We start from the raw sequence: 24,577 nt of genomic DNA, 5'->3' as shown, positions 1-24,577 counted from the left end.
TGAGCTTATTCAACAGACGCCAGAAGAGAACATCCTCTTCCCCAATAAAACAGGAGCAGCCGCAGCTTGGAAGAGCAGTGGAGAAGTTGGCCAGATCTGCAGGAAGACCACACTGTTGTTCCTCAGGCTAAGAAAGCAGCACACAGGTGTGTGTATGTGTATGGGGGAGGGCAAATTTGTTTTAAACTCCTGTGATATGTTTAAAGGAAAAAGGTTTGTGAAAATGCTGGAGTCAAAGGGAGAAAACCCAAGTAACAGGCTGCTATTCCTCTCTACGTTTAACCAGCAGAGAAGATAGCTCGACCATGCCTGCAGGCACAGCGATAGGCAGTGAGATGACAGCTTTTCTATATGAGGTTTCCAAATCTTTTCTAGACCAGATTAGATTCTGATGTCTCATAACCTGATTGAAACTACAGTTAATGTGGGGTTGCGTGTGTGTGTAATATCAGACCATATGCTAGTAACCTTCACATAAACACAGGAAACTTCCTGTCCCTCAGAGTCTGCAGGTCTCCAGTGTTCAGGCATGCTTCGGGGTGATTTAAAACCCTCCAGTTGTAAAGTCACAGCAGTTAGAGATGGAAAAGGCCTCGTGGATCATCCACTCTATCTCCCCATGAATGCAGAGTTGTTCCAGAAAGGACATTTATAGGAATTTTTTCAGTCTAGTTTTAAATGTCCCAAGTGGCAGGGTTCCCATCTCTTCCCTTGAGGAAAATAGTTTGCAGTCTAGTAAAATGCATCTCACGCTCAGGAAATTTTTCTTCAGGTCCAGCCTAAGTTTTCTCTTGGTGTAGCTTTATTCTGTTACTGCTGTTATACTCCCTTGTACCACCATAACTAATGTCTCTCCCTTCTTGGTGTTAAAACACTTAGATATTGCTAGACAGTTATTTTGTGCCCTTAGTTGTGATGCATCGTAGCCATACATGTGTAGCTCTTTTAATCTTCCCCAGTCCGTTCAGCCCTTGGATAATTTTTGCACTTCTGTGAACTCTCTTCATTTTGTCAATAGCTCTTTGGAAAGGTGGTGCCCAGAATTAAATGCAATATTGATGGTGCAGTATCAACAGAGCCATATATTAGGGTTATTATTCCTTGTTCTCTCATGTGATGCCTTTGTATCTGCAGCTCCCAAAAAAACCTGGCCTTGCTCCCCACTGTAGTTCCCCCCCACGTTTCTCTCTGTAGCAGTGCTTCCCAAGTTTCTCCTTTCTACTCAGTCAGTAGTTTGGATTATTTTCCAGAGATGCATTTTTTCAAGATGATTCTCATTTCTCATTTTCTGTTAGAATCTCTCTGGATCCCTGTCATAAATATAAAGGGAAGGGTACACACCTTTAAAATTCCTCCTGGCCAGAGGAAAAACCCTTTCACCTGTAAAGGGTTAAGAAGCTAGGATAACCTCGCTGGCACCTGACCAAAATGACCAATGAGGAGACAAGATACTTTCAAAAGCTGGGAAGAGGGAGAACATCAAAGGGGTCTGTGTCTGTCTGGGAGAGGCTTTTGCCGGGGATGGAACAAGAATGGAGTCTTAGAACTTAGTAAGTAATCTAGCTAGATATGCTTTAGATTATGATTTCTTTAAATGGCTGAGAAAAGAATTGTGCTGAATAGAATAACTATTTCTGTCTGTGTGTCTTTTTGTAACTTAAGATTTTGCCTAGAGGAATTCTCTATGTTTTGAATCTAATTACCCTGTAAGGTATTCACCATCCTGATTTTACAGAGGTGATCCTTTTCTTTTTACTGTTTCTTCTATTAAAAGTCTTCTTGTAAGGAAACTGAATGCTTTTTCATTGTTCTAAGATCCAAGGGCTTGGGTCTGTGGTCACCTATGCAAATTGGTGAGGATTTTTACCAAACCTTTCCCAGGAAGTGGGGTGCAAGTGTTGGGAGGATTTTGGGGGAAAGACGTTTCCAAACCACGTTTTCCCAGTAAGCCCAGATAAATGTTTGGTGGTGTCAGTGGAAGTCCAAGGGCAAAGGGTAAAATAGTTTGTATCTTGGGGAAGTTTTAACCTAAGCGGGTAAAAGTAAGCTTAGGAGGTTTTCATACAGGTCCCCACATCTGTACCCTAGAGTTCAGAGTGGGGAAGGAACCTTGACAATCCCTTTGTATTATTTCTCTCCTCACTGCTCTTCACAACTCCTCCAATAATGGGCTGGATGCAGCACAGCAGAAGTTTGGAGGGTTGCACAAAGAGGTGCAGGTAAAAGGCTGTTGAGCAGGATGGGTAGTTTAAGGGAATCCACTCTGGCAGTCACAAGAACGTTGCCTCCTGGCCACCAAGCGACTCTGGGCTACAGGCCGGAGTGAGCCCTAGGAAAATAACAAACACTAAGGGAGCTCAGCGGCGTGGAGGGGGAACACTCCTGCCGAGGACAGGGAGCTGAAGTATGGCCGAGGTTTCAGCAACACAAGCACCTTCTTTATGACACAACAGAGTCTCCTGTTACACAACACTTTAGCTAGGGGATGGTTTGGAGTGAGGAATGACTTGGCCTGGGGGACTGGGTTAAGCCACACACCCAGATAGGGGAATGTTGATATGGAGACAAGGATGGGCATCAAGAACACACACATGCCAGTCATGCCTGCTACAGGTATTTGAGCACTAACTGCAAACTTGAATCTCTGGTCAGCTCTGAGAGCTCCAGTGCACACGCTGACCATCTCAGCCGGGGGGCAGTCAGGGGGCGGGGCTGTAGGTAGGGGTTGGGGCAGTTAGGGGACAGGGAGTGGGGTGGGGGTTGGATGGGGCAAAGGTTCTAGGGGGGCGGTCAGGGGATGGGGGTTGGGGGGGCGGTTGGATAAGGGGCAGGGAGTCCTGGGGGGAAGTCGGGGGCTGGGCTGTGGATAGGGGTTGGGGCAGTCAGGGGACAGGGAATGGGGTGGGGGTTGGATAGGGTGAAGGTTCTAGGGGAGCAGTCAAGGGATGGGGGCTGGAGCTGGGGAGGGGTGGTTGGATAAGGGGCAGGGAGTCCCGGGGGGCAGTCAGGGGGCAGGGCTGTGGATAGAGGCTGGGGCAATCAGGGGATAGGGAGGGGGGTGGGTTGGGTAGGGGGTGGGGTCTGGGAGGGTCTCTGGAGGGAGTGGTCAGGGGACAGGGAGTAGGGTGGGTTGGATAGGGGCTGGGGTCCCGGGCGGTTAGGGTCAGGGGAGTCTCGGGAGGAGGTGGTCAGGGGACAAGGAGCAGGGGTGGTTTGGAGGTGTCGATGGTTCTGAGGAGGGTAGTCAGGGGGCGGGAAGTGGGTGGGGGTCGGATGGGGGCGGGGCCAGTCTGTTTAGGGAGGCACAGCCTTCCCTACCCGGTCCTCCGTACAATTTTGCAACCCCAACGTGGCCCTGGGGCGAAAAAGTTTGCCCACCCTTGGTGTAAAACACTGGGGTTCAGGCATGTAGGGCACTCTACTTGCCTAAGGAAAGGAGTACTTGTGGCACCTTAGAGACTAACCAATTTATTTGAGCATGAGCTTTCGTGAGCTACAGCTCACTTCATCGTTGCAGCCGATGAAGTGGGCTGTAGCTCACGAAAGCTTATGCTCAAATAAATTGGTTAGTCTCTAAGGTGCCACAAGTCCTCCTTTTCTTTTTGCAAATACAGATTAACACGGCTGCTACTCTGATACTTGCCTAAGGTGCGCCTCACCATCTACACTGCTAGTTACACCCATGCTAGCTGGGCATACAGTCTCTGTATGCTACCCACTGCCACAAGGGTGGACATAGCCTACGGGCTAGGCAGAGTCCTCTATGCTGAGCAGTAGTAAGTCTCAATTCCCCGGCTTGCCATCCCTTTCCTCTCCAGGTAGAAGGAGGAATGGGGTGTGGGGAGAGAGTCATAGAATCATAGAATATCAGGGTTGGAAGGGACCCCAGAAGGTCATCTAGTCCAACCCCCTGCTTGAAGCAGGACCAATTCCCAGTTAAATCATCCCAGCCAGGGCTTTGTCAAGCCTGACCTTAAAAACCTCTAAGGAAGGAGATTCTACCACCTTCCTAGGTAACGCATTCCATTGTTTCACCACCCTCATAGTGAAAAAGTTTTTCCTAATATCCAATCTAAACCTCCCCCACTGCAACTTGAGACCATTACTCCTTGTTCTGTCATCTGCTACCATTGAGAACTGTCTAGAGCCATCCTCTTTGGAACCCCCTTTCAGGTAGTTGAAAGCAGCTATCAAATCCCCCCTCATTCTTCTCTTCTGCAGGCTAAACAATGCCAGTTCCCTCAGCCTCTCCTCATAACTCTTGTGTTCTAGACCCCGAATCATTTTTGTTGCCCTTCGCTGGACTCTCTCCAATTTATCCACATCCTTCTTGTAGTGTGGGGCCCAAAACTGGACACAGTACTCCAGATGAGGCCTCACCAATGTCGAATAGAGGGGAACGATCACGTCCCTCGATCTGCTTGCTATGCCCCTACTTATACATCCCAAAATGCCATTGGCCTTCTTGGCAACAAGGGCACACTGCTGACTCATATCCAGCTTCTCGTCCACTGTCACCCCTAGGTCCTTTTCCGCAGAACTGCTGCCTAGCCATTCGGTCCCTAGTCTGTAGCGGTGCATTGGATTCTTCCGTCCTAAGTGCAGGACCCTGCACTTATCCTTATTGAACCTCATCAGATTTCTTTTGGCCCAATCCTCCAATTTGTCTAGGTCCTTCTGTATCCTATCCCTCCCCTCCAGCTTATCTACCACTCCTCCCAGTTTAGTATCATCCGCAAATTTGCTGAGAGTGCAATCCACACCATCCTCCAGATCATTTATGAAGATATTGAACAAAACCGGCCCCAGGACCGACCCCTGGGGCACTCCACTTGACACCGGCTGCCAACTAGACATGGAGCCATTGATCACTACCCGTTGAGCCCGACAATCTAGCCAGCTTTCTACCCACCTTATAGTGCATTCATCCAGCCCATACTACCTTAACTTGCTGACAAGAATACTGTGGGAGACCGTGTCAAAAGCTTTGCTAAAGTCAAGAAACAATACATCCACTGCTTTCCCTTCATCCACAGAACCAGTAATCTCATCATAAAAGGCGATTAGATTAGTCAGGCATGACCTTCCCTTGGTGAATCCATGCTGGCTGTTCCTGATCACTTTCCTCTCATGCAAGTGCTTCAGGATTGATTCTTTGAGGACCTGCTCCATGATTTTTCCAGGGACTGAGGTGAGGCTGACTGGCCTGTAGTTCCCAGGATCCTCCTTCTTCCCTTTTTTAAAGATTGGCACTACATTAGCCTTTTTCCAGTCATCCGGGACTTCCCCGGTTCGCCACGAGTTTTCAAAGATAATGGCCAATGGCTCTGCAATCACAGCTGCCAATTCCTTCAGCACTCTCGGATGCAACTCGTCCGGCCCCATGGACTTGTGCATGTCCAGCTTTTCTAAATAGTCCCTAACCACCTCTATCTCCACAGAGGGCTGGCCATCTCTTCCCCATGTTGTGATGCCCAGCGCAGCAGTCTTGGAGCTGACCTTGTTCGTGAAGACAGAGGCAAAAAAAAGCATTGAGTACATTAGCTTTTTCCACATCCTCTGTCACTAGGTTGCCTCCCTCATTCATTAAGGGGCCCACACTTTCCTTGGCTTTCTTCTTGTTGCCAACATACCTGAAGAAACCCTTCTTGTCAATATAGCCAAGACTGAGGAGTTCAAAAATCACAAGCCGGACCCCCTAAACTTCTGACGTTGGCTTAAATTTCGTGAGACTTTAAAAAGTGAGATATTGTTTTCTTGCCTGTCTCCTTATTTATTTATTTACCATTGTCCGTGTTTGTTTCAGGCTGAACATTGAATTGTAAGCAGTGTTGCCAACTTTTATGATTTGATCATGACTCTCATGGTAATTGGTGTTTTTCCTAAAGCTTCAGCTCATGGAGTCTTGTGAATACATCTGACTCTCAGTTTCTTATTAAGTTTCTAGCCCTCATAGTTGGAGAGAAAAGCTTGCAAATGTGAGGAGATTGTACCCTAAAGGCTCAAAAACCAGAAGGCAACTAAAAATAACCCCAAATTTATTAGTTGTAAAAATCCTGAGATTCTTAAGCCAATCTTGTGGGTTTTCTGTCTTACTCAGGATTTTTGAATGGTTAGGTTTGTGATATCATATAAATTGGCTCCTGCCCTCTGATGGGAGGGCATAAAATGGTGCTGAGCTGAGGCCACCCCTGCCCCCATCATTCCCCTAGACTCAGATGTGTGCAGAGGAGACAGCCCTCCCTCTGGGGTAAGGAGCACTTGGATCTAGGTGGTGCCTCCCCTTCCCTTTGCTAGTCGGTTCGTAGGGTAGTGATCAATGGCTCCATATCTAGTTGGCAGCCAGTATCAAGCGGAGTGCCCCAAGGGTTGGTCCTGGGGCTGTTTTGTTCAATATCTTCATTAATGATCTGGAGGATGGCATGGATTGCACCCTCAGCAAGTTTGCAGAGGACAGTAAACTGGGAGGAGAGGTAGATACGCTGGAGAGTAGGGATAGGATACAGAGGGACCTAGACAAATTAGAGGATTGGGCCAAAAGAAATCTGATGAGGTTCAACAAGGACAAGTGCAGAGTCCTGCACTTAGGAAGGAAGAATCCCATGCACTGCTACAGACTAGGGACCGAATGGCTAGGCAGCAGTTCTGCAGAAAAGGACCTAGGGGTTACAGTGGACAAGAAGCTGGATATTAGTCAACAGTGTGCCCTTGTTGCCAAGAAGGCCAATGGCATTTTGGGCTGTACAAGTAGGAGCATTGCCAGCAGTTCGAGGGATGTGATCATTTCCCTCTATTCGGCATTGGTGAGGCCTCATCTGGAGTACTGTGTCCAGTTTTGGGCCCCACACTACAAGAAGGATGTGGATAAATTGGAGAGAGTCCAGCGAAGGGCAACAAAAATGATGAGGGGACTGGAACACATGACTTATGAGGAGTGGCTGAGGGAACTGGGATTGTTTAGTCTGTAGAAGAGAAGAATGAGGGGGGATTTGATAGCTGCTTTCAACTACCTAAAAGGGGGTTCCAAAGAGGATGGATCTAGACTGTTCTCAGTGGTAGAAGATGACAGGACAAGGAGTAATGGTCTCAAGTTGCAGTGGGGGAGGTTTAGATTGGATGTTAGGAAAAACTTTTTCACTAGGAGGGTGGTGAAACACTGGAATGGGTTACCTAGGGAGGTGGTAGAATCTCCTTCCTTAGAGGTTTCTAAGGTCAGGCTTGAGAAAGCCCTGGCTGGGATGATTTAGTTGGGGATTGGTCCTGCTTTGAGCAAGGGGTTGGACTAGATGACCTCCTGAGGTCCCTTCCAACCCTGATATTCTATGATTCTATGAATTAAATATGCCTATAAAAATTCAGGTGCTAAATTAGAGGCCAGTATTCAAAATCAGGTCCAGATTTTCTTCACAATTTTTAGTAAAGGGTCTTCAAAATGTGTCATTCACATTTAGCTTCTTTTGCATTTAATTTTCTGCCATAATCCTTTCCAGTTGAAAGACAGAGGGGTGACTTCATATATGACACAAAAGTATTCATAGATGGTTGTTGAAGTTTCTCTTTTATCTGAATATCTGTAGTACGTTCTTCTGTGTGAAGGCTCTTCTAGGTTTTAAATAAAATTGTTTTTCAACAGATATTTCAAGTAAAAATGGAAAGCTGGATACAGAAAGAACAAACCGATGGTAAGGAAATAACAGTTGGGACTCTATCCTGTCCCTTCTTTGCCCTTAATTAATATAAGTATAAATACTTAAAGGTTTATTGTCTGTAGGTGAGCTCCTTCCCATTTGAGATTAATGTTCTGCACTGAGTGTTGATGGAAATATCTTAAATAAGGGTAAGAACCCCCCAGGAACAAGGTCAGAAGTGTAGCAGGGGCTCATGACAAAAGAGGTTTTAAAATGGGTTTTTATAGTTGGCGACTTTTTATAATCATTACTGCCCATGAGTATAAAGGCTGAAGAGCCAAGGACAGTGCATGCAGCCACTCTGAAAGATATTCCCTCCTAACCCAGACTGTCAGTGCACCACATTCCTGACCTGCCAGGAACACTGCTCTTCCAATCCTGTGTCTCCCAAGTGTAGAGATGGCCCAGACTGCTTTGTCTTCTGGGATGTGGACCAGTGTCCACGAGTGACTCTGAGGCCAGTAAACCAATGATCACTAGTTCTGAAGCTAAACCCTCAGAGGTGAGAAGTTAGTGCCCATAGATCCTGATCCAACTCTTAGTGAAGTCAGTGGAAAGATTCCCAATGTGGAGTGACTTGAATGGGAGCTGGATCAGGCCATCAATTACTGTGCCATTCAGTTCTAAAGTGAAAACGTCTTAACCTTTGCACATTCAAATGTCTATAGTTGTATAGGCAGAAATCCTCAAAGCTACCCATCTCTACTTGGTTTTCTTTGTAATGTCATGAATATCTCACACGTGTTCCAACAGCCCCAGGGGATGTCGGCCGCTACACTGGGGAATCAGAACTGAGAATCATCCTTGTAGGTAAAACTGGAGCTGGGAAAAGTGCAACAGGAAACACCATCCTTGGCAAGAAAGTGTTTGAGTCCAAACTCTCACCAAAGTCTGTAACTGCAAACTGCAGTAAGGGGGCAAGAATCTGGAATGAGAGGAATGTGGTGGTGGTTGATACTCCTGGCATTTTTGACACGCATGTACCAGTGGAAGAAACTTGTCGAGAGATCAGTCGCTGTATTGTAGCCTCCTCCCCAGGGCCCCATGCCATCGTTCTAGTGGTGCCACTGAGCCGTTACACTGAGGAGGAAAAAAAAGCAGTCAAACGAATACAAGATATTTTTGGAGCTGAGTCCATGAGGTACATGATCCTGTTATTCACTCGGAAAGATGATTTAGATGGTACCGAATTAGAAGAGTTCATAAAAGACTCTGTTGCCCAAGGCCTTTGTGAGCTGGTAGGAAAATTTGGAAAACGATACTGTGCATTCAACAACAGAACAACCGGAGAAGAACGGGATGCCCAGGTTAATGAGCTGCTGGAGATGGTAGATAAGATGGTGCAGGAGAACGGAGGCACATATCACACGAATGAGATGTATAACTATGCTGAGAAGAAGCTTCAAGAGAAAATAGAGGAGCTGAAAAAAGCCTATGCAGAGCAGCTGGAAAGAGAGACAGAGAAAATAAAACGTGATTATGAGAAGCAAATAAAACAACTCAAGGAAGAATTAAAAATAAGGGATGAAGAACAAAAGCAGTATCCAGATGAAAAGGAGAGGATAATGTGGGAGAAAGACATGGCAGAAAAGGAGATGGTTTTGCAACAACAAAAATTGAGACTTTTAGGAGAAAAAGAGAGAGATTATGCTGCAAAACAAGCAGGAGCCAGGGAAGAAGCTGAAAGTGATATAATATGGAAAATGCTTTTGGATTCTTTTACACTTGCTTTTGCAGTAATTATGCGTTGGTTTAATGATGACTGAGCTACATTTATCTTCTTTATCCTGTTATTCTGAGTCTATAAAAGTCACAAATGAAGTTTCACTGCTTGTTACACGTACGGACCCCAACATTCTGCATTTTAGGACCAAATTCATCCCTGATGTAGCTCCACTGAAGCCAGTAGAGCTACACAAGGAATGAAATGGGCCCTTAATTGCTAAGATACTTTCTCCCTTGTGCTAGTGAATCTATCACATGCTTTGATAATCTGTTCCAAAGGCTAATTGCTATCACCGTTATAATGCATGAATTCAATGTGTGCAATGTAATTACATGACTTAGTATAAACATGAACAATATACATACATGGTAGAAGCAATATATATTGCCATGTACGCATCTGCTATGCACTATGCACTGCTGGGCTCCTGCTCCAGGAACACTTCAGGAAGCTAATAAAGAAATAGTTGACTTGTAGATTCCTTGGTAGATAAACAGAAAATTTGGGAAATAGAAACAGGAGACCCAGTCTGAGAATCATACAGGTGAAGAACAGCCTGGAAAGGAATTACCACAGTTTTTGTACATTAGTTTCTAATCATGAAGGAGAATGAGGAAGAGGAATGGAATGGAATGGAAAGGAAAAGACACTGTGACTTTAGTTATAACCTTTACAAGATTCCAAAAAAGAGAATTTGTGCTGGGAGAAACTATAAACAAGTAAACTGCTATTCCAAGGTGAGCAGATATGTGTTTGCTTAGACCAGAACCTAGTGCAAGTGCAGAGTGGAATAAATATAGACGCCTGCTTACCAGAAAGGGACTTAATCCAAGGGTGTGGTACCCTGCAAAAGTCATTCCTTAGTATGATGGGAGAAAGAGTTTCTTCACTACTCCACAAGACCTGAAGCAGTTTTTTGGCAGCCCATCCAGCATGAGAGGCTCAGAGTGAGGCTATGTCTATATTATGAGCTGGGGTGTGATTCCCAGCTTGCGTAGACATACTCGCGCTAGCTCTCCTTGAGCTAACACACTAAAAATAGTACTGTAGCCATGTCAGCATGAGCAGCGGCATACGCTAGCCTCTCTGAGTATAAACCCGCCTGAACCCCGCTGGGGTGCACTCAGGGTGGCTAGCCTGTCCCGCTGCTGCTGCCCATGCAGTCGTGACTATTTTGAGCACGCTAGCTGCACGAGAGCTAGCATGAGTCTGCCAGTGCAAACTGGGAATCACACCCCTAGCTCCGCAGGTTAGACATAGCCCAAGACTCCCTCTCCAGTGCTGGGCCCCGGGGGAAGGCAGAGCACAGTGTGAACTCCCCTTACATACATTCCTTTAGACATGAGTGCCTGGGACTCATTGTTTTCCCTCACTATTATTACAGGTGGTGGTTGGTTGACTCCAATTTGCATAATGTATTTATATGGAAATACTTGAGAAGGCTTTGTTAGTTTGTTTTTTAAAGCAGAAAAAATGGAAAGCTGTTACTCTTTTCTGCAGTGAAGTACTCAATAGTATAAAATTGAATCATTTCAATCAGAGTAAATTTAAATTCATTTATAGGTTTTGTTCCCTTTTTTAAAAATTCCTGTGAAAATCGCATTGTAGGTTTCATGTTTTTGTCTCGCCGTATCTCCAGATCAAATTTGCTCACTCTAGGTATTTTTTTCCATTGTTAGTACTGCAAACCCAACCGGGGAACTGAAAGTTAAACCTGATTCTTTCTGATTTATCTTTCACTAGTCAATTAAGGAGTTAGATAACAATTCAGCTGTATTACTTACTATTGCAAAATTGGGCTAGGTAGGAGTGCCAAGGGTTTAGTTAGCTTACTATGTGACATCTGTGTGCATTCTATGCAAGGTTTTGTGGTGAGGTTTGTGAGTAATAGACATCTAGAACTGAAGGTGCAGAAATAATTGCTTTTGATTTTATTTTTATTTTTCATGCTGTTTTTCCTTTGCCAAAGCACGTACCATCCTACAAAGCATGTTTTTGTACTTGTGAAATGTGTTTACTGCCACCTGTTACCGCAAAGTAAAGATGTACATACATTTGGTTGTGTATACAGACTGCTTCTAGTGATACGTTGACACTGGCTGGGATCTAGATGCAAATGGTGATATAGATGGTCCCTGCTGCTTTCATACTTTGCTGATAACAATAAATGTTTTGCTATTATTAAAATCATGTCTGGGTTTGCTGATGTTAAAACTGTCTCCAAAGATTAAGTGCAGGTATTCCCTAGACCTTTCGCATGAAGGGTCTAGGGCATGAAGAGAGGGATGGTGCGAGGAGTCTAACTGCCCCACATCTGCTGTTCAAGGCCCAGGCACAATGGCAGTCCCTTTACATGCGAAGCATAGACACTTCTTTCTAGAGCCACTCAGTCACTACAAAGCAGACAGAGAGAAGGGAGAGCCTAGCCCCGTACACCTCCTCACCAACCCAACTACCTAACTGGGGATACAAGAGATAGCAGGCATTAGCATCGAAAGAGATGGTACAGTGTGTACATTCCCCCTGCACCCAAGACAGTTGGAGGAACAATCCCTCCTAGAGTCCTTCCTGCAGCCAGGTGGCTCAGCATCATTATCCTGGTAAATGTCAAAGTGACCGTTGGGTGAGATAAGAGATTGATGCATGGGTGGGTAAGAAACTGGGAGAAAGGGGAGAAGGTTATGCTGAAAGGTGAACTATTGGACTGGAAGGAGGTCACTAGTGGAGTTCCTCAAGGATCAGTCTTGGCACAAATCAGTCAATGTTTTTATTAATGAGCTTAGCACAAAAAGTAGGAGTGTGCTAATGTAATTTTCTGATGATACAAAGTTGGGGTGCATTGTCAATTCAGAGCAGGATGAGAATATTATGCAGGAAAGCCTGATGACCTTGAAGACTGGAGTGACAAATTGTATATTACAAAGTGCAAAGTTATACACTAAAGGTCTACTAATAAGAATTTCTGCGACGAGCTGGGCACTCATCAGTTGGAAGTGACAGAGGAGGAGAGACACCTGGGTGTGTTCATTGATCCGAGGTTGACTATGAGCCACCAAGCTAAGTGGCTGTGAAAGAGGCAAATGCAATCCTAGGGTGCATTCGGATTGGCAGAGACCTTGGGGTTTTTTCACCTTCCTCTCTAGCATGTGGGAGCAGGTCACTTGGGAGGATTATCTGGGTACATCAGGAACAGCCAGCATGGATTCACCAAGGGAAGGTCATGCCTGACTAATCTAATCGCCTTTTATGATGAGATTACTGGTTCTGTGGATGAAGGGAAAGCAGTGGATGTATTGTTTCTTGACTTTAGCAAAGCTTTTGACACGGTCTCCCATAGTATTCTTGTCAGCAAGTTAAGGAAGTATGGGCTGGATGAATGCACTATAAGCTGGGTAGAAAGCTGGCTAAATTGTCGGGCTCAACGGGTAGTGATCAATGGCTCCATGTCTAGTTGGCAGCCGGTATCAAGTGGAGTGCCCCAAGGGTCGGTCCTGGGGCCGGTTTTATTCAATATCTTCATAAATGATCTGGAGGATGGTGTGGATTGCACTCTCAGCAAATTTGCGGATGATACTAAACTGGGAGGAGTGGTAGATACGCTGGAGGGGAGGGATAGGATACAGAAGGACCTAGACCAATTGGAAGATTGGGCCAAAAGGAATCTGATGAGGTTCAATAAGGATAAGTGCAGGGTCCTGCACTTAGGACGGAAGAACCCAATGCACAGCTACAGACTAGGGACCGAATGGCTAGGCAGCAGTTCTGCAGAAAAGGACCTAGGGGTGACAGTGGACGAGAAGCTGGATATGAGTCAGCAGTGTGCCCTTGTTGCCAAGAAGGCCAATGGCATTTTGGGATGTATAAGTAGGGGCATAGCGAGCAGATCGAGGGACGTGATCGTTCCCCTCTATTCGACATTGGTGAGGCCTCATCTGGAGTACTGTGTCCAGTTTTGGGCCCCACACTTCAAGAAGGATGTGGATAAATTGGAGAGAGTCCAGCGAAGGGCAACAAAAATGATTAGGGGACTGGAACACATGACTTATGAGGAGAGGCTGAGGGAGCTGGGATTGTTTAGCCTGCAGAAGAGAAGAATGAGGGGGGATTTGATAGCTGCTTTCAACTGCCTGAAAGGGGGTTCCAAAGAGGATGGCTCTAGACTGTTCTCAATGGTAGCAGATGACAGAACGAGGAGTAATGGTCTCAAGTTGCAGTGGGGGAGGTTTAGATTGGATATTAGGAAAAACTTTTTCACTAAGAGGGTGGTGAAACACTGGAATGCGTTACCTAGGGAGGTGGTAGAATCTCCTTCCTTAGAGGTTTTTAAGGTCAGGCTTGACAAAGCCCTGGCTGGGATGATTTAACTGGGAATTGGTCCTGCTTCGAGCAGGGGGTTGGACTAGATGACCTTCTGGGGTCCCTTCCAACCCTGATATTCTATGATTCTATGATTCTATGATCTCTCATAACCAGTCCCACCCCTATTGTATAGCTAATTTTCATACAATAATTTCCTTCGTTGTATGAGGGAGACTGCACAGAGGGTGGATACTTGGCCCAAACTGCCACAATTCTTCAGAACCACTACAACACAACCAGTAACCCCAGACACCCAGAGCCCCTCACTGCAGCAGGCACATCTCATTCATCACCTGAAGAACACACAACCCAACACACTCATTCACCCCTTTCATCCATTTATAGTTTCTTAGAGATTCCTGTCTGGGGAGCCACCTGACACAAATCACCAACCAGCACACCCAATAACCCAAACACACAGCACCATAAAACCAGCAAACCCCAAAACCCTGAATGCTCACCACCCTAAAACCAGCACACTCGATAACCCCAAACACACCACCATAAAAAGCACACCCAACAACACAAACACACAGCACCATAAAACCAGCACACCCAATAACCCTGATCTCATACCGCCCTAAAACCAGCACACCCAATAACCCCTGAACACACAGCACCATAAAACCAGCACACCCAATAACCCTGATAGCACACTGCCATAAAACCAGCACACCCAATAACCCCCCAAAACAGCACATCCAATAACCCCAAACATACATCGGCACAAAACGAGCATACTCAATAACCCCCCCAACCAATAACCCCAAACACATGTCATCTTAAAACCAGCACACCCAATAACCCTGAACTCACACCGCCATAAAACCAGAACTCGCAATAACCCCAAATGTACATCACCATAAAACCAGCACATCCAATAACCCCAGACACACGTTACCATAAAACCAGAACTCCTAATAACTCCGAATGTACATTGCCATAAAACCAGCACACCCAATAACCCCAAACACATACCGCCATAGAACCAGCTCACCCATTACCCAAATCTTTACTATCAAACAACAAACATGTGTGGCAAACTCCCCCAAATGCACCATTTTTTGACCCAGAGCCTCTCCCAGAAGGTTCTACAAAAACATCTGGTGCTGAATTCTCCTCCATTGGAGTAGAGCCTAGTGTAGGGGTGGGTTGTGGGCAGGGCAGATCAATGCACAGGCACTCTAGACATTTGTGATGAGGCCATTTTCTGTAACTGATATGGAGTTGCTCACAAACTGAGAGCGTGTCATTTAGTGGAATGAGCAGCGTTGCGGCCTGGCACTCACAGTTGTAACACCACTGACATTTGTCCCTGCAGTCCCTTCCTCCTGATGAGGAGCAGCCAGGCCAAATTGGAATGAATGGTTTTGTGACCCTATGTGCCAGGTGGCAATGCCACTCACTCAAGGGAGTGATGTGCTTTCAGTTTGTATGCAAATCCTCCCCAGTGGGTGAGTGGGCTGAGATAGTCACACACAGCTGAGACGCACATTCCCATTCCTGGCAGAGCAAAGGAGAGAGAGGAGGGCACTGGGTAAAGAAATCACCTCCCATTTCCTAGCAAACAAAACAAGATAAATACACACCAAAGGGGAGAGAAAAGACCAGCAAGTGGTGTTTGGAATTCAGCTGGAGCTGGTGGAGCTGGTGAGGGTATCTGGGTCCCTGGCTCTGGCCTGGCCTGGTCAGGATGACTCTCGGGATCACAATGACAATGGTGCGGGGTCCCAGGAGATGGTGCGGGCGGCCGCCATGCAGGTGAAGCTCATCCAGTTGCCAATTTTTCTCCCAAAGTCTTCTTTCTTTAAGGACCCCAAAAGGGAGCAATGGATGGAACTGCCCGTCCCCTCATTACTTTGTCCACCAGTTAGGCCTAATTTACAACATACCAATTTTGGTTTATTGATTTCCGGTCTTCTGATCCTCTTGATTACCAGGCATGATCTTTACACAGTCCTTGAATTATATCAGGAGGCTTTTTTTGTTTGTTCTAATTCAGTCTGTGTCTCGCTTTTGCAACTTTTCTATGAACAATTGGTTATTGCGACTTTCTGTGACCTTTCATTCACATCTCACAGCTGAGCTGACAATTAGGGCAAATGTGTCAGCCCAATTATCACATCAGGGCTGCTGGCTGTGCTCTGGTGGGAAACGCCTCCTACATTGGGTGAATCCCCTGGAAGGGGTTCTCATGAATCGGGCCCTGCAGTGCAAAGTCCAAAGACCTTCCTGGACACACATCACTGGTGTTAATCCATTTTTTGCAGCACAATAGATTTTTGTGGTTTTTCACAGTAGAGCTCACTGGATCCTTCACCGTCCTGGCTGTGCCAGACGGACTCATTTCACCAGTTCTTGGTCGCTGGCCTTGGCTGCCCCTCCTTCCTCACGAGGCAGCTGATGACTGCATCTCGCGCCCCGTGTGGACACTGCTGAGTGACTATGTCCCAGCTGCAGAAGCTTCATATTAAATCCAAATATAATGAGAGCTAGTTAGTTAACCATAAAATCCCAGACCAAATCCCGTGTGCTGTGTGACCTTTTCTTTCTACAGGAACCCATGGAAGTCTCTCAATTTCATAAGGACATGTCTGAAAATGACCTGCTAAACCTCAAACTCCCAATGGTTTATGCTTCATACACCAGAGTCAAGATGGCTTTGTAACCCCGGCCCTAATGTTTAGCCCCATTCTTTTATCAATGGCTCGACAGCTTTCTGCCCAAACTCTGAGACACTCCCTTACACACAGTAGCGCGACTCCTTCCTACATAACTTCCTACACATGGAACAGTACCGGAGAACGAGGGACCACAAGCTGAGCTGAGGTAGGAAATCTGCAGCCTGTCAGGACACTTGTCCCTTGGAGTGTGTGTGTGTGTGTGTGTATGAGGGAGGGGGTATGTTTGAGGGGTGGGGTGATTGTTGTAAGGGAGATGAGAAAAGATTTGGCAGAGGTGAGGCTGCTTTTCACTAAGGGTGGGAAGGTTTCAGTAGCAGAGGGCAGTCAGGGGGCCTGTCAGGTGCAGGCCTCAGGACCACTGGGCTATGGTCACGGTAAAGCTCTTGTTTAGAGCTAAATTTCTTGCAGAACTAAGTTAGAGCCACCAAAGAGACAGTTCCTGAACTGACTAGAAAACAAACGACACACTCATGCCTTGGGCAGAAATGAAGGAGCTGGGCTCTCTCTCTCTCCCTCTCTCTCTCTCTCTCTCTCTCTCTTTCACACACACACACACACCCTACATGGGCTGTCTTTCGCTCTCACATACGCACGCATACACACACCCTACATGTTCTGCAAAAGCTGCAGCTAGAGACAGGAAGGGAAAAAGAAACTAGTCTGAGTGTGGGAAACAGAGAGACCTGCAGCTGCTGCTCAGGAAGACACTGGACGGGAGAGGGAACAGAAACCTCATCAGAGTGTGGTTGGTGACCACAGCCACCCAGAGACGTGTACGTGCATGATACAGATACAAAAACAGGAAAGGAGCGAGAAAGTAGCACAGTGTAGTTAACCAGCACCCTTCAGTTAGCACATTGCAGCTATAGGGACAGGAAAGACCAGAATATTTAGCTACGTTTATTTATGCACGAGATTCTTAAAGTGCCTTAGGATGCTTTTTAGCTGCCCCAGGAAACAAGATCATGCAAATGTATTTCATATAATACAATGATATCATATAGGTCAGGGTTAGGCAACCTATGGCACATGTCAAAGGCAGCACGCGAGCTGATTTTCAGTGACACTCACGCTGCCCAACTCCTGGCCACTGGTCCAGAGGGCTCTGCATTTTAATTTAACTTTAAATGAAGCTTCCTAAATATTTAAAAAACCTTATTTACTTTACATACAACAATAGTTTAGTTATATTTTATAGACTTCTAGAAAGAGACCTTCTAAAAACGTTAAAATGTATGACTGGCGCGTGAAACCTTAAATTAGAGTGAATAAATGAAGACTCGGCACACCACTTCCGAAAGGTTGCCGGCCCCTGGTATGGGGTGTTGTTCATGCAGCCATCTCACAATGCATGGCAGTTAGAATAGTGGGAATGGTGCAGGACTGTGGTGTGATTCTGGGTGGGACGTGGATGTAAGCAGAGTCCGAATGGGCTCTCCCCTGACATTGGGTGGTGAGCGGTGGAAAAGGACTTCATGGGCTGATCTCATTTGCATGGGCACATCCACCCTGCCTGGGTGTTCAGCATTATAGGATTGCTTGCCCAAATGGTCACTTTTGGCTTGTGTGGGATCCCCAGTTTCTTTGTTATTGGGGCTGGGGCAATAAGGAGTTGTTATCCTGGTTGTGGGAACCAAGGACAGCAGAACTGCACTTGGTATTTTCCAATTGAGGGGCTCACCCTCAACTAAATGGCACTCACTAGGCAAGGGACATGGGTTCCAAAGCCCAGTGAGTGAGAGATGGTGGGGTTATGTACTGGGATAGGGATGCTTGACTCTGACTTGACTCTTTTGCTCTCCACTGTGTAATAACAGAGCTAATTTAGACTCAGTGGAGAGTATTGTTACATGTTGCAGAGCAGTAACCCCTGACACCTAAGTTTAAGTATTATACTTGCTTTGGGAAGTATCTCTGATGCAAGAGACTTCCCAGTGTGCATGAGCAATGAGGCTTTCCCCATTAACAGCTGAAATCACTGAGAGCTGTGATAAGTCGGGGGACCTGAAGATATCTTGGTGTGGCCAGTGGGATCGCTGGTGGAGTGATGTGGCCAGTATGTAGTGGGACAGCAACTGAGTATACCTCTAAACTCTGGGTCTGCACTATCCAAGGACAGCATCAGTGAGTGAGGTGCAGGGAAAGGACAGGCATATTAGTGGGACTTTTGGGTTGCTGGAATTCTTGGCTCTTGATCTGTGTTTATGAATCTGGTTTCCCAAAATAATGCCACATTGTTTCCCTCCATTTATTAAAAGGTTTTGCTACACTCAGACTCTGTGTTTGAGAGAGGGGAAGTATCGCCTCTTAAAGGTGCCCAGGGGGTCATGTGTAATTGTCCCAGGTCACTGGGTGGAGGCTCGAGCCGGTTTTGCATTGTGTTATGGAAACGGAACCCCTAGATACTGAACCCATCCCTTGTTGCTGCCGACTCTGACGGGCAGAATGGTTACGTGTAGATAAAGTGAGGTAGGTAGCAATGTGGGGAACTCACAGACACAGTATCTCCAACCTCAAGCATCAAACACCAGGAGTCAGGCCCTAAAAATTATGAGATTTGTAAAGATGAAAACATTTTGGGTTCTTTTTATTTCCTTTCTGGGTTTAATTATTAATTATTATTATTATTATTATTTGTGTTATTGTAGCACCTTGGAGCTCCAACCATATCCCAAGAGCCCCTTGTTATAGGCACTATACAAACAGTACAAAATGGTGGTCCTTGCCCCAAAGATCTTGCAATATATGTATGAATTAAGAAACAATAGATGGGTACAGGCAGAGCGAGGAGTGACAATAATGGCTAGCATGGAAGGCAGTGGTCTCTACGCACCAGCAGCCTTGCCATTGTGAAATTTTTGTGGGCAACGTGGCAAAGAGATTTTTAAGGAGGGATTTGAAGGTGGATAATAAGGTAGCTTGGCAGGTGTTTTCAGGGAGCCCCTCCTGAATGTGAGGGGCAGCACTAGAGAAAGCACAAAGGGGACTATGGAGGCTGGCGTCATGGCCCACTTTGGGGATGGGAGTTGACTTCTTGACAGTAAATGAGAGATGATAGGTGGGGAGTGGATAGGTCATGAAGGGCCTTGAAAGTGAAGACAAGTAGCGTATGTCTGGTATGATAGACATGGAGATGCCAGTGTTGGGATGCAAAGAGAGAGCTGACATGGTCACAGTGATAGGCTAGGAGCATGACATTCTGAACGGATATGAGGAAGGCAAAGTTGCATTTGTCAAGGCCAGATAAAAAAGCTGTTGGAGTAACTGGGACATGAGATGCTAGAGCTTGGATGAGCATTTTAGCTGTGTGGATGGACAGGAAAGGAAGTGTCTTAGAGATATTACACAGAAAGATTCAGTAAGACTTAGACACAGCCTAGGTGTGAGGACCTAGAGAGAGATCCTGCCTGGGATCTGTCTGAGAAGAGGTACGCTAAGGACTGCATTAGGGAGGCTGTGTTGGTGAGTATCTGAGTGTCTGTTGTGGGGACAGTTTGACAGTTTGACCATGTGCTTGATTGGTTGCTTGAAAAGTGTGAATTGGGAGTGCTTTGTTCCAGGTGAGCCTTGAGTGGGCCTGACTGTTATAAAAAGCCAGTCAGCTGTGAACCAGCTGAGTGGTGAACAGCAGAGAGGCTAACAGAGGGAGTTTGCCTGGGAGTTCGCCCGGGGAGAGCCCACTGAGGCTGACATCTTGCCGGCTTCTCTGAGTAGTCACTACAACTCCTGAGGAAGCTCGTAGAAGGAAGGTAATATGGATGGGGAGCGTTCAGCTGTTGTGACCTGCACTGGATGTGCCATGTTTGTCTGTACAAAGTGCAAGCTGGTCTCCATATTGGAAGAGAAGGTTCAAGGTCTGGAGCAACAGGTATCGACCCTGCGTTGCATAAGAGAAACTGAAGATTTCCTGGACAGACGTCAGGATATGCTTCTACGGGCACAATGTTCTGAAGATTCAGAGCAGGCTGCACTGCGGGGACAGGAGGACGGTGAAGAAATTTGGCAGCATGTGACCTCCAGAAGAAGAAAGGGGAGCGTCCATGTACCAGCAACGCAGATACAGGTAAAGTAACAGTTTTCATGTTCTCTCCACAGGTACTAATGCGGAGAGTGGACTAGATGATACATCTGAGGGACGGGAACAGAAGGAAACTCCACCGACTGGAAGGCATGAGATGCACTGTCCTAGGGATGGGGGTTCCACGACCACCGCTCCCAAGAGAAGGAGGCAGATGTTGGTGGTCGGTGACTCTCTCCTCAGGGGGACTGAGTCATCTATCTGCCACCCGACCGGGAAAACCAAGAAGTCTGCTGCTTGCCAGGAGCTAGGATTCACGATGCGATGGAGAGACTGCCGAGACTCATCAAGCCCTCGGATCGCTACCCCTTCCTGCTTCTCCACATGGGCACCAATGATACTGCCAAGAATGACCTTGAGCGGATCACTGCAGACTCTGGGAAGAAGGATAAAGGAGTTTGAGGTGCAAGTGGTGTTCACGTCCATCCTCCCCTTGGAAGGAAAAGGCCTGGGTAGAGACCGTCGAATGGTGGAAGTCAACGAATGGCTATGCAGGTGGTGTGGGAGAGAAGGCTTTGGATTCTTTGACCATGGGATGGTGTTCCAAGAAGGAGGAGTGCTAGGCAGAGACGGGCTCCACCTAACGAAGAGAGGGAAGAGCATCTTCGCAAGCAGGCTGGCTAACCTAGTGAGGAGGGCTTTAAACTAGGTTCACTGGGGGAAGGAGAACAAAGTCCTGAGGTAAGTGGGGATGTGGGATACTGGGAGGAAGAACAAACAGGAAAGCATGAGAAGGGAGGGCTCCTGCCTCATACTAAGAAAGCAGGAAAACAGTAAGTTATCTCAAGTGCCTATACATGAATGCAAGCAGCCTGGGAAACAAGCAGGGAGAATCAGAGGTCCTGGCACAGACAAGGAATTATGATGTGATTGGAATAACAGAGACTTGGTGGGATTACTCACATGACTGGAGTACTGTCACGGATGGTTATAAACTGTTCAGGAAGGACAGGCAGGGCAGAAAAGGTGGGGGAGTTGCACTGTATGTAAGGGAGCAGTATGACTGCTCAGAGCTCAAGTATGAAACTGTAGAAAAACCTGAGAGTCAGGAAATCCTGAAATCCTGAAATCAGGAAGACCAAATCACATCTGGAGTTGCAGCTAGCAAGAGATGTTAAGAGTAACAAGAAGGGTTTCTTCAGGTATGTTAGCAACAAGAAGAAAGTCAAGGAAAGTGTGGGCCCCTGACTGAATGAGGGAAGCAACCTAGTGACAGAGGATGTGGAAAAAGCTAATGTACTCAATGCTTTTTTTGCCTCTGTCTTCACTAACAAGGTCAGCTCCCAGACTACTGCACTGGGCAGCACAGCATGGGGAGGAGGTGACCAGCCCTCTGTGAAGAAAGAAGTGGTTCGGGACTATTTAGAAAAGCTGGATGAGCACAAGTCCATGGGGATGGATGCGCTGCATCCAAGAGTGCTAAAGGAGTTGGCGGATGTGATTGCAGAGCCATTGGCCATTATCTTTGAAAACTCATGGTGATCGGGGGAAGTCCCGGACGACTGGAAAAAGGCTAATGTAGTGCCCATCTTTAAAAAAGGGAAGAAAGAGGATCCTGGGAACAACAGGCCAGTCAGCCTCACCTCAGTCCCCGGAAAAATCATGGAGCAGGTCCTCAAGGAATCAATTGTGAAGCACTTAGAGGAGAGGAAAGTGATCAGGAACAGTCAGCATGGATTCACCAAGGGCAAGTCATGCCTGACTAATCTAATAGCTTTCTATGATGAGATAACTGGCTCTGTGGATGAAGGGAAAGCAGTGGACGTATTGTTCCTTGACTTTAGCAAAGCTTTTGACACGGTCTCCCACAGTATTCTTGCCAACAAGTTAAAGAAGTATGGGCTGCATGAATGGACAATAAGGCGGATAGAAAGCTGGCTAGATTGTCGGGCTCAACGGGTAGTGATCAATGGCTCCATGTCTAGTTGGCAGCCAGAATCAAGTGGAGTGCCCCAAGGTTCGGTCCTGGGGCCTGTTTTGTTCAATATCTTCCTTAATGATCTCGAGGATGGTGTATATTGCACCCTCAGCAAGTTTGCAGATGACACTAAACTGGGAGGAGAGGTAGATACGCTGGAGGGTAGGGATAGGATACAGAGGGACCTAGACATATTAGAGGATTGGGCCAAAGGAAATCTGACGAGGTTCAACAAGGACAAGTGCAGATTCCTGCACTTAGGATGAAAGAATCCAATGCACTGCTACAGACTAGGGACCGAATGGCTAGGCAGCAGTTCTCTAGAAAAGGAGCTAGGGGTTTCAGTGGACAAGAAGCTGGATATGAGTCAACAGTGTGCCATTGTTGCCAAGAAGGCCAATGGCATTTTGGAATGTATAAATAGGGGCATTGCTAGCAGATTGAGGGACGTGATCATTCCCCTCTATTCGACATTGGTGAGGCCTCATCTGGAGTACTGTGTCCAGTTTTGGGCCCCACACTACAAGAAGGATGTGGAAAAATTGGAAAACGTCCAGTGGAGGGCAACAAAAGCAATTAGGGGACAGGAACACATGACTTATGAGGAGAGGCTGAGGGAACTGGGGATGTTTAGTCTGCGGAAGAGAACAATGAGGGGGGATTTGCTAGCTGCTTTCAACTACCTGAAAGGGGGTTCCAAAGACAATGGATCTAGACTGTTCTCAGTTGTAGCAGATGGCATAATGAGGAATAATGGTCTCAAGTTGCAGTGGGGGAGATTTAGGTTGGATATTAGGAAAAACTTTTTCACAAGGAGGGTGGTGAAACACCTAGGGAGGTGGTGGAATCTCCTTCCTTATAAGTTTTTAAGGTCAGGCTTGACAAAGCCCTGGCTGGGATGATTTAGTTGGGGATTGGTCCTACTTTGAGCAGGGGGTTGGACTAGATGACCTCCTGAGGTCCTTTCTAACCCTGATATTCTATGATTCTATGATTCTATGATCTGTGTTGAAGATGATTCTTAGGTTGCAGGCCTGAGTGACAGGGAGAATGGTGGTGGTGTCCAGGGTGATCAAGAAAGGAGGTAGTGGGGAGGGTTTTTTGGAGGGGAAGTTAAGAGCTCTGTTCTACCATGTTTAGCTTGAGATGACAGACATCCATGAGGAGATGTTATGAGACAGGCTGAGCATTTAGTTTGGACAGATGGAGTCAGGTCTGGAGTAGAGAGGTAGATCTGAGAGCTGTCAGCATAGTGATGGTAATTGAATCTGTGTTTGTGGATGAGATTACCTGGAGATAAGGTGGAGAGGGCAAGGAGAAGGGGACCAAGAACAGAGCCCTGTGGAACCCCCCACAGAAAGCTGGAGGTGCGATTAGGTTTTTGGCTCTTTACGGAACATTTGGTTCAAGTTCTCAAGCTCTTCTCTGCAAGCATAAGGGCTATAAGAGCTGCCATACTGGGTCAGACCATGATCCATCTTGCCCAGTGTCCTATCTCCAACAGTGTCCCATACCAGAGCTTCAGTGGGAGGGTGCAGAACAGAACAATTATGGAGTGATGCATCCTTGTCTTCCACTTTCAGCTTCTGGCAATCAGAGGCTTAGAGTCACCCTGAGCACTGGGTTGCATCCCTTACCATCCTGGCTCATAGCCATTGATGGACTTATTCTCCATGAATTTATCCAGTTCTTTTTTCAACCTTGTTATATTTTGGCCACCACAGCATTCCATGGCAATGAGTTTTACAAATTAGTTGTGCGTTGGGTGAAAGCTATTTCCTCTTGTTTATATTAAACCTGCTGCCTATTAATTCTCATAAGGAAACCGTTCCATACCACTGATCATCGTTGTTCCCCTTTTCTGAACCTTTTCCATTTCCACTATATCTTTTTGGGACGGGGTGCCCAGAACTGAACACAGTATTCAAAGGATGGATGCACCATGGATGTTGATGGTGGCATTATATTTTCTGCCTTATTTTCTATCCCTTTCCTACTAGTTCCTAACATTCTGTTAGCCTTTTTGCCCCTGCTGCCCATTGAGTGGACTATCCACAATGACTCCAAGGTCTCTTTCTTGAGTTGTAATAGCTAATTTAGACCCTATCATTCTATTTGTATAAT

General features: G+C 46.4%; 1 protein-coding gene across 2 annotated transcripts; it reads left to right on the top strand.

Annotated features, from left to right (window-relative positions):
• Positions 1 to 10,014, top strand: LOC140905790 (GTPase IMAP family member 9-like). Of its 2 annotated transcripts, XM_073329273.1 has the most exons (4): positions 1 to 146; positions 1,296 to 1,550; positions 7,634 to 7,682; positions 8,442 to 10,014. In XM_073329273.1, the coding sequence occupies exons 3-4, from the start codon at positions 7,649 to 7,651 to the stop codon at positions 9,452 to 9,454; spliced, it is 1,047 nt and encodes a 348-aa protein (XP_073185374.1). In that variant the 5' UTR covers positions 1 to 146; positions 1,296 to 1,550; positions 7,634 to 7,648; the 3' UTR covers positions 9,455 to 10,014. The 2 variants fall into 2 exon arrangements, with proteins under 2 accessions (XP_073185374.1, XP_073185372.1); XM_073329271.1 differs by lacking the exon at positions 1,296 to 1,550.
• Positions 10,015 to 24,577: the final 14,563 nt, after the last annotated feature.

This window comes from Lepidochelys kempii, chromosome 2, assembly GCF_965140265.1.
Source record: "Lepidochelys kempii isolate rLepKem1 chromosome 2, rLepKem1.hap2, whole genome shotgun sequence".
In the NCBI taxonomy this organism is placed as follows: domain Eukaryota; kingdom Metazoa; phylum Chordata; order Testudines; family Cheloniidae; genus Lepidochelys; species Lepidochelys kempii.
The sequence above is the reverse complement of the archived record's forward strand: the minus strand, read 5'-3'. Positions and strand labels throughout refer to the sequence as shown.

Coding starts and splice junctions, on each gene's coding strand:
- LOC140905790 (XM_073329271.1), top strand. CDS start 7,649: ATGGAAAGCTGGATACAGAAAGAACAAACCGATG. Junction 7,683..8,441: donor ACAGAAAGAACAAACCGATG/GTAAGGAAATAA, acceptor GTGTTCCAACAG/CCCCAGGGGATGTCGGCCGC.